Source organism: Clarias gariepinus, unplaced genomic scaffold, assembly GCF_024256425.1.
Source record: "Clarias gariepinus isolate MV-2021 ecotype Netherlands unplaced genomic scaffold, CGAR_prim_01v2 scaffold_33, whole genome shotgun sequence".
Lineage (NCBI taxonomy): Eukaryota > Metazoa > Chordata > Actinopteri > Siluriformes > Clariidae > Clarias > Clarias gariepinus.
The window spans coordinates 331,674-342,575 of NW_026521000.1; the positions used below are offsets into that span (position 1 = coordinate 331,674).

A 10,902-nucleotide genomic window follows, 5' to 3' on the forward strand; every position below is an offset into this window, starting at 1 on the left:
GACCGGTCACATGCTGTACACACTGCTGCTATTTTCCCGCACCAGAACACACACACTCTCCTCATACAGACAGACAGACAGACAGACAGGTAGACGAATTTATCAGCAGAGCAGATGTACAAAGAGTAAAAAAAAACAACAACAACAGAAAATAGTGCAGTGGAGACAAAGCAGGACTGAGTGAGAGGACGTGCAATAGAGAGAAAGAAAGACGAGTGTGAGAGGAAAGAGAGCGAGAGACAAAAGAAGTAGAGCTGATTATATTATACGTAAGCACAGAAATCTATCATACAACTTATAAATACACTATATCTATTTGTTCCATCAGAGTTGTTTAAAGTTGCCAAGAAAATCTTTATTTGTCGTGTGATTTAGATTTTTAATATTTGTCCAGAGAATTATAAAAGTGTAACAGTACACGTCTGCTCGCAGTGCTCACCAATAAACATCCATCCCGCGGTGATTAGGTCCTGTACGCTCTCTACAAACACACACACGTTAGCTTTATAAAACAATAAGAGGCGTGATGGAGTACCGCTTCCTCTGTGAATCTCTCCAGGATCCAGTGTGTGATCCAGTGTGTGATCCAGTGTGTGGTCCAGTGTGTGACCCAGTGTGTGATCCAGTGTGTGATCCAGTGTGTGGTCCAGTGTGTGATCCAGTGTGTGATCCAGTGTGTGGTCCAGTGTGTGATCCAGTGTGTGGTCCTGATGTCTCGTCTTAGCAGTGCACCTACAGCATGGTGACCTGCACACACACTCACACACACACACACACACACACACACACACACCTCTCATTAGGCATTTCATTTGTCCCTTTGTTTAGTGTTGTGGTGAGTATTGATGCTTAGTGATGTTTATTGTTCTAATTGATGCTCATGGACACGATCCAGGACTCTGAACCTGTAGGTCATGACCTTCTGATTTCCCTTTCTGTAAGATGGCATTAAGTGATGATGTGTGTATAAAGAAGACGAAGGTGGTGTGTATGTGTGTGTGTGTGTGGATGAAGAGAGTAAGATGTTTATGTCTAATGTGTATGTTGTGATGTCTGTGTAACACACACACACACACACCACCTCCAGCGTACGTAATCGTGAACCTGGCACAGCTGATGGTGATCCTCATTACCGTGTGTTATTTATAATTCATGTGTTTACGATGTATTGTATAGATTTTTGTAACACGATCATCACATGGAACAAATATAGATCAGACATGCATGTGTGCATAGTTAATAAAACAATAAATATATTATAAAAAATACACCATGTGTTCATGGTTCTGTTTCTGTTCGTATGTCATTAGACTCATTGTGCCGAATGTCTGGGTTTACAAAAGTCAAGTTTCTGTTTAATTAAAAAACCCTTCAGATGTACTAAAAGACGTTCAGAACTTTTTGAGAAATCTGGAGGACGTAGACTTAAAGCCAGCGGTCCTCACTGAGACGACATGAGAGGAACCAGAATCTAAAGGGGACACATCGACATCATTTGGACTCGGGATAATACAGTACGATTATGCATTTCTGTATATACAGGATATACAGGGAGTACTGTAGTAGCTGTAGATTCATGTGTGTATAAATGTGCAAACATGGACTGTCCTTATAGTGGACATATTATTGTGGACATATTATTGTGGACATATCCTAAATATGGCATTCTTACGGTGGCCCTGAAGTCAGTTTTGTTTATTAATTTTTTTTGCACCTCACGGCCACCGTAGTTTAAAGTGAAACAACGATAGAGAAACAAGTTCCTACGTCCTGTATATCTTGAGTGACAGATGTCTCGTCCAATCAGCGATAAGAATTTCATTCGCAAACTAAACCCACCTTTTTCCGTTTTGTATCTGAATGGCCGAGAAGTTCAATACAAATTAACAAAACGGAAAACAAAATAACAAATTCAAAACCAAATTAAATAATCCGAAAACAAAATAACAAAAACAAAACAAAAAAACCCATTTGGTAATTTGGTTTTGAATTAGTTATTTTGTTTTGGTTTTGTTGTTTTGTTTTCCGTTAATTTCATTTTTTAGTTTATTTTGTTTTCAGTTTTGGTCATTTGTTTTGCACTTCACAGCCACCGTAGTACCAGCCTCAGCAGCGACCTCGTTTCCCCTCTCGTCTGTTCCAACTCCTCAGCATCAGCAGTTACTGATCATCACCTCCTGATCATCTCTCATCATCTGCACCTGTTTCTCACTGGCTCAGGACTTAAGTTAGATGTTTTGATCACTTGAATGATTTAAAGGTTACTGTGTGGCTTAACAAACACAAACACACTCCTCTGAAACGGCTCAGGTACAGGGACTGGAGTGGAGGGGGGTGTCAAGACTTTTGCACAGTACTGTGAATCATTACTCTTCTGTAGTGTGTTCTGTAGAGCCATGCAGTGTGATGTGGGAACGTTCTGTATGAGTGTAGTGGTCTTCAGGATTACAGCAGAAAGTAAAATCTAGAGGAGAAGGTCAGTGTGAGATGATTATAAGACTTTAGGGAATCCATGTTGGACCTCTAGCAGTAGAGAGAACCTTCTGGAAAATGTGAAACACTGCTGTCTGTAACATGGTCTGAGTCACAAACTGTGGAGGTCGGAGTTCGTTAAGTCGATTTCTAGATCGCACCAAACAAATCTCTCTAATAGTTATAATTTCCATTTCTATTAAAACAAATTCATTACAACCGCACGTTTAACTGTTTCTCTGCAAATATTTCATTCTTCGTGTCATTTTGTGTAATTTGAAAGATAATCCATCACTTTGCGAGATTTCAGAAGTTTGCTAATTACATCATAATCTTTGTTTAAAGTTAGGTGTTATGTGCTGATGTGAAGAGAACCGAAAGTACAGGAACGCGGCTGTAGTAATAAAAGGCAGTGACGCGCGTGAGAGCGAATAAGTGAATGATTGACTTACAGATGGGTTTCTACACGTCTTCTACATCTGAGGAACGCATTTTAAAACAATGATGTAATCGCATGCAGTGAGAACCATCAGTGTACAGTTTATTTGTATTTTATTTGTATACAGAACGGTAGCATTAGCCGTCTAGCCGAGTGCTGTTTGGTTGCCAGTTTATTTTAACGATAGAATTTGTGTTAAATCAAATGTTTCTAGCTGTGTATTGAAGACGGCCCTCACACACGACCCTGTGAACGCCACCTACAGGCCGGAACAAAAAGGACATTTAGGCAAAGTCAAGAAAACATGTGAAAAACCACGAGTCTGAAACGAGTGTAGTTCTGTTCGAACATCTGATCGGGGATTTGGAGAAGATGTAAGATGTTAAAGAACAACAGGTAGCTTAGCGTAATGATCTGTGTTTGTTGTAGCACGTCGCGTGGTTAGCGGCTGTTACTCGAGACTGTTCAGTAATACTCTGCTATAAAACTGAGTAAATAGCAGCTACATTTATGTCATAACTGAAAAAACAGTGATGTAAGTGTTAATGACACCCTCTGTGTGTGTGTGTGTGTGTGTTTGTGTGTCAGGCTATTGAATATTCAAGCTTGTTTTGTACTTTAACATGAAAGTGCTGAGTGTTTGATGTGTGTGTGTGTGTGTGTGTGTTAAGCACACTTGCTGGCAGGTTACACGCAGTTTTATAAAAATATTCCGTATTAAATTTTTGGGAAAAAATGAAGAGGCTCCAAACGTCCTGCCTGCCGCACTGGGGTCGGTCACCACTGCCCAAAACACGCGTGTTAAACCTGGTTTGTTTCCACAGATCCCCACCCTGGACGTGACGTAATACTCGGCCTCCGTCTGAGAAGCTCCATCTGTCCCTCGGGCTCGGCCAGATCCCCGCCGGCGTCCCTCTGGAGCGCTGGACGCTCAGCTGACAAACAACAGAACTGCACACGCGCAGTTGACTAGTCAGAGTCACGTTAGCATGTGATCGATGAACGCGCAGCCTGTCGCGGCAATGTAACTAACGGAACCCACACGGGAGCATCAGCAGGGCGGCTTTAACAAAAACGTATAAATGTTCGATCTTCGGTCCTGGATTTGGTCTGATCTGAGCGTCGTATTGGTTTCATTCAGTGTCACTCAGATCTGTGCACATCTTAGGAACTTTTATTGTAGCAGTAAACACACGTATGGAGCAATGAAGTGATGTTTATAGACACATCGGGTATTAACTTAAAAAAATGCAAATCAATTGTTAATGCAAATCATCATGAAAATATGGATCATGGATCAAGGCAAGTATCAGATGTAACAAGTCGCTAGTTAGAATTAATGCAAAACATTTTACAATACAAAAATAATTCAGTTCTGAACCACAACTTCCATTTGAATTAATCTTAAACATTAATGCATCATTAAAAAAAATCAAAGCATACAGTCAGTCATCAACAGAAACCTCTGCAGCACACGTTCACACACACACTGACATCTTTGATCAGCAGGAGTATTTGGAACAGTGCCATGTGCACAATACACTCTTCAATAACAAACTTCTCTTTTTTCCTTTTCTTTTTTCTACAGTTAGCTCTTTGGCTGATCTACAAACGTACAAACTCAAGCACACACACACGAGATCAGAGTTCAGTGCACAGTATTGAGATACGATTACAGATCTGTAAGTGCTCAGTGTCACCTCACAGGCTAGCAAGCTACTTATCACAAACGTGATGACAAGCATAGAGCAGGTTTATTTGCCTCTAATAGTTTTACAAAAAGATTATTATTACTTCATTATGCATTCTTGTTATTAATAGACACAGTACGGTACGTTATTGCCACTGAGATCACGGGTAAGGCAAGATGAAGCGGAGAGGGTCTACCTCTCTCCAAGCTGACATCAGGATGCAACTTAGCAGATTTCGACACAAAAACCTTCACCTCTGTGAAGAAGACAAGATTTTCAAAGTTAGCTAGAGGTTTTGGAGGAAATCGCTAAACACGCTACATCTACTCCTAAAATCTATTGTTTAAAATATGGATGAGCGACAATATGGCTGCGAGTGAGACCGTAACGCTGCGTAGTTCTCGAACCAGACGGTGTGTATTACTCTGTGTATTCATTTATGTGATCCAATACGTTAATTTAATGGTTTCTATAGTAACTGGATCAGTGGATCGTCCACACGGCCTAATTCAATTCACATCAATTTTATTTTTTATCATTTTAATCGATAAACAAAGTCACAAAGCAGCTCTGGTGTAACACTTACAGGCTACGGCTGTGCTCAGGACAAAGAAGCTCACGTGTGTGTTTTCTCAGTAACGTGACAAGCTGCACTTTTGTCTTCAAGAGAGAACAAACCGAGCCTGGTATGGAAATGTCTGTTACTTTAAAGTGACGCTAACGTTAGCTGGCGTGAACACAGATGTTAGCTGGTGTCATGAAAGAAACTTGATTACAAATGCATATACCGTATATATATATGTATATACTCTAAGTGCCCCCCCACCCCGATGTGCAACCCCGCCGCACCCCCCCCCCCCTTTCGCCCCACCCCTGTTGAGATTATATTCTATGGCAATTTTTATCAGAAACGCTAAAAATAGCTATATCTTGAGAATACTGGCAGTAGATGCAGTAACTACTCTACTGACTCGCACCTGCAGCATTGATATTATACAGCGACACATTTGCATGATGTTCATCAGATACCGCGAGAAGCTTAATGCATGGAAGTAGCTTTATTGTTATAGATGTGTAAATAAACACTGTGGGTTTGTGCTTTACAGCTTCTGGACGTCTCTCGGTATCAGAGTGTGATTGCATGCTCTGTGTGCTTTAGGAATCACGCTCTGTTGCTCCTCTGGCTAAAGGCCGTCCCGCGCGCTAGTCTCATGTGATATTAAACACCACTGTACGCTAGTGCGAGTTCTTTCTCCATGAGAAGATTTTCCATTCCACATACATCTCTGAATAATTAAAAGATGTGTGTTTGTGTGTGTGTTTTGATAATACCCGACCCTGTATGCCCCGCCCCCTTCCATCATCTCACCCAGAGCTGTCTTACCCAGCTCTTGCTTTCTGTTCCAGGAAGTAGAAAATGTTTTAAGTTCATTAACGTGAAATATAATTTATCAGTGTGTGCTGTGTTTGGCAAACATCACACACACACACACACAGATAAAATCAGGTAAATATATTTTAATTTGGAGATTCTATGACTATGATTCTGCCTATAAGTGTTCGCGACCTGATGTCACTCCTCGCCCTGACCCGCCCTGACCCGCCCTGACTCGCTCCGACTCTCCTCCATCACGTTCCCGTCTGTTTGAATGCTGTTAGCGCTTTACAATAAAATAATTTATCATAAATGTTGTAACTGTAAATCATATTCTGTTTTACACACGCCTATTGCTTATGCCTCAGGGGCGGAGCTTAGTTTGGGAATTTCTCCTCTCACCCCAGGTGATGCTCCGTGCTGAGGTCCGAAAGGGAGAACGACCAGACTGTAATCACCTGAAACACTCGCGCGGGAGCAGCGTTTCACACTCGCGACGCCTTTCAACCTGAGTTTCAAGTTAATAAGCCAGTTTCTAAACATTTTGTGATGAAACACTGCAGCGAGCGCTCATGAGCTCCGTCTCCATCAGTTCTGCCCGTAAGTGTTTATTTCACAGTGCTGAAACTCAACGGGCCGCTAAGGATTCATGCTACATTTGTGTTCTGCTCTTATATTAAGTGTTGATTAATAAGTCGACACGACTTTTTTCTTAATTAAACCAAAGCTATGAAAGGATTTTGACCAAAAACATTAAAAACACACCTGTGTATACGAACATCATTACACTCAGATTACACAGACAACACACACTTCCATACGCATGAACATTACAATATGTGGAGTCTCTGTGCATGTTAAAGTCTCACCGCAGCAGTTTTTATTCTCCTGTCTGTCAACTGTAGCCGCGCAGCCGCGTGATCACCGACATCACCGTCACCTGAGCTGAGGAGCGAGAAGGAACCTGCACGCTGGAATCAGCTGTACTGCACTATAGTGTCTGTGGGGATCTCCTGAACTTCTTCTATTACAGTCACGTTTGTGAATACAGGATGCAGTAAGAAGCAGTTTTTTACACGTGACGTAATAATTTTAATTACATTAATTTTCCTTCTGAAAGAATTAGCTAATTTTTTCTATGAGATCAGATTAGAGCGTCAGATAAAGACATTTTCCTAAAACACATGAATATTTATTGACTGCACCAGTAACTGCTCCAGTGCTTGCTTCAGTTTTAAATCTTTTTCACCTTCCTGGTAATCACACATGCTGCGGTAGCTAGAGCTGTAGACGTGGATCGAAAACTGCTGTAGTTTTTGCATTTAGAAAAAAGTTACACGTCACTCGGTGTCCGTGGTCGCATGGTAACGCCGTAGTTCATACATCCACAACACGTGAGCCTCAGTGACCGCTGGATGTCCGGGTTTCTGAAGGCGTAGATGATGGGGTTTATGATGGAGCTGCAGATGGCTGGAAGAGCGGTGGCGTAGGTGTAAGTCGCTGGATAATAGATATCTGCCACCAGGGAGTACATGGCGAGCGGAACCCAGCAGAGGGCAAACGTGCCCAAAATGCCGGACAGCGTGGAGACGCCTTTGGCCGCGGAAACTGCGTGAGAGGCGGCCCTGAAGTGGCGCTGCACGGCGATCTGCTGCGCGTGGTGCACCGCAATCTTGCAGATCTGAAGGTACAGCTGGAGAATGAGGGCGAAGACGAGGAGGAAGGAGACGGCGAGTGCGGCCGCGTTGCTCTTGTGCACCGGCCTACAGATGCTGCAGGTCGCTTCATCGCGCAGACAGTTCCAGCCCAGGACGGGCAGAGCACCGAGAGCGGCGCTGGTGGACCACACGAGCATCATCACCACGTAGGTGAAGGTGACGGCGCGCTCCGTGTGGTACGTGAGAGCGCTGTACAGAGACAGGTAGCGGTCCACCGTGATGGCCAGCACATTCAGCACCGAGGCCGAGAAGGCGGTGATGAGCAGGCCGGCGGACAGCAACGTCACGAAGTCCGTGTCCATCATGTAGATGACGATGAAGTTCAGGATCAAGCTCAGACCGGCCAGAAGATCAGCGGTCGCCAAGCTGGCTACGAGCGCAAACGTCGGCACTCGCAGAGAGGGAGTGTGCGCGATCAAAGCCAGCACTAGCGCGTTCTCGCAGCACACCAGCGTCCCCGTCACACACAGCACCACGTCCCAGGGGTTGAGGGCCAGCAGCTCCACGCTCACGTTCCTCACCTCCGGCACGTCCGGGATTAAGGTGGAGGTGTTGGGGCGCGCGTTACTCATTGCTGCGGCATGAGGATGAATCACTGACGGGAGAGACAGGGGGAACGGGGGAAGAGGCGGGGCAGGACGGTGGTCATGAAGCAGATAAAAGTGAGGAAAAAAACACGGGGATCACCCAGAGCTTCAGATTTAAACTCCACAGAGACAGAGCAGCGCTCCTACACAGTCTAATGATCACTTACTGCACTTAATGAACCCATAAAGAGCTTAACGAACATCTCATTAACACCTGAGAGCGTTCTACACCGAGGAGACGAGGACACGGGGAGACGAGGACCGGACGTCTGCTGATCAGAACCCAGACAAGGAGGCAAAGAGGAGGACAAAGCAGCTCAGGAGGACTAAATTAGGAGTGAACATGCTATTTATAGACACACACACACACACACACACACACCGCATCCTTCACAGTCTTGTTAGGGGAAAAAACCTTCTGGAATAATCTGATCTAAGGAGAGATTTCAGACAAAGATCAGGACGAACCCTGGAGTGAGGAGTCAGGAGGTCCATCTCTCTCCTCAGGTGAGGAAGCGTGAGGAGGAGGAGGAGGAAGATGATGATGATGATGATGATGAAGGTCTCGGGCAGTTAAAAGCGCCTCGCGTCCGCGTCAGGAGAGAGAGAGAGAGAGAGAGAGACTCCCGGGGGACCTGCCGCCGCCGCCCCGGTGTGCGTGTGTGTGTGTGTGTGTGAGTGTGTCTCCCTGGCGGTCTCGCGCACAGCGGCTCCGAGCTGCTCACACGCTATTGGTCTGCGTTCGGCTCGCGCATCCGTGGCGTCACGCTCGCGCTCCATCCCGCCGAGGTGTGTGCGCGTGTGTGTGCGCGCACGGGCGCGCGAGAGGGGGCGGCGCGAGATGGACGGTTGTCATGGTTACCGGGATAAAAACGGGGGGGGGGGGGTGGGGGATTGGGGGGAGAAGAGGAGGGAGAGGGGGCGGGGTCACAGAGTACAGTCGGGGGCCCTTTAGCCATCACGTGACTAAAAATGCTTCATCCCAATTAACGCGCAAAGACAAATTAATATTTTTTATGATTATTTACATTAGATCTGTCTAATTATTTAAAAAATGACAATAATTTCTTGTGATAAGTTCATAAAAGAAATAAAAATCTGGAATTTTGAAAATAATCTTCCAGTTGGACCTCACAATGCACCAGTCTGTCCAGATCACTTGGCCACTAGAGGTCGCTGTCCATGTGGCCGTCAGGGAAAAAGCGTCTCTAGATTGCCCCCTGCAGGTGGGAGGAGGTGATGCAGTGCCATATAGGCTGACCTGCCTGAGAGGGGCCCTCTGGGTGACCCCCCCCCCCCCCACACACACACCACAGCAGCTGCTCTCTGATCAGACATCTATTAAACTGATCAGACTTTTACTCAGACATTTATTAAACTGATCAGACCTTTACTTAGACATCTATTAAGCTGATCAGACCTTTACTCAGACATCTATTAAACTGATCAGACCTTTATTTGGACATCTATTAAACTGATCAGACCTTTATTTGGACATCTATTAAACTGATCAGACCTTTACTCGGACATCTATTAAACCGATCAGACTTTTACTCAGACATCTATTAAACTGATCAGGCTTTTACTCAGACATCTATTAAACTGATCAGACCTTTACTCGGACATCTATTAAACTGATCAGACCTTTATTTGGACATCTATTAAACTGATCAGACCTTTATTTGGACATCTATTAAACTGATCAGACCTTTACTCGGACATCTATTTAACTGATCAGACTTTTACTCAGACATCTATTAAACTGATCAGACCTTCACCCAGACATCTATTAAACTGATCAGACCTTCACCCAGACATTTATTAAACTGATCAGACTTTTACTCAGACATCTATTAAACTGATCAGACCTTCACCCAGACATTTATTAAACTGATCAGACTTTTACTCAGACATCTATTAAACTGATCAGACCTTCACCCAGACATTTATTAAACTGATCAGACTTTTACTCAGACATCTATTAAACTGATCAGACCTTCACCCAGACATTTATTAAACTGATCAGACTTTTACTCAGACATCTATTAAACTGATCAGACCTTCACCCAGACATTTATTAAACTGATCAGACTTTTACTCAGACATCTATTAAACTGATCAGACCTTTATTTGGACATCTATTAAACTGATCAGACCTTTACTCGGACATCTATTTAACTGATCAGACCTTTACTCAGACATCTATTAAACTGATCAGACCTTTACTCAGACATCTATTAAACTGATCAGACTTTTACTCAGACATCTATTAAACTGATCAGACCTTCACCCAGACATCTATTAAACTGATCAGACTTTTACTCAGACATCTATTAAACTGATCAGACCTTTATTTGGACATCTATTAAACTGATCAGACCTTTACTCGGACATCTATTTAACTGATCAGACCTTTACTCAGACATCTATTAAACTGATCAGACCTTTACTCAGACATCTATTAAACTGATCAGACTTTTACTCAGACATCTATTAAACTGATCAGACCTTCACCCAGACATCTATTAAACTGATCAGACCTTTACTCGGACATCTATTAAACTGATCAGACCTTCACCCAGACATCTATTAAACTGATCAGACCTTCACCCAGACATCT

The 10,902-nt window shown here is 43.7% G+C and overlaps 1 protein-coding gene across 1 annotated transcript; it reads right to left on the minus strand.

The window, feature by feature from the left end:
• Window positions 1-6,200: 6,200 nt before the first annotated feature.
• On the minus strand, window positions 6,201-8,953 carry gpr185a (G protein-coupled receptor 185 a). Its single transcript, XM_053490844.1, has one exon. It carries the CDS (start codon window positions 8,265-8,267, stop codon window positions 7,311-7,313), a length of 957 nt encoding a protein of 318 aa, XP_053346819.1. The 5' UTR covers window positions 8,268-8,953; the 3' UTR covers window positions 6,201-7,310.
• Window positions 8,954-10,902: the final 1,949 nt, after the last annotated feature.

Coding starts and splice junctions, on each gene's coding strand:
- gpr185a (XM_053490844.1), bottom strand. CDS start 8,267: ATGAGTAACGCGCGCCCCAACACCTCCACCTTAATCCCGGACGTGCCG.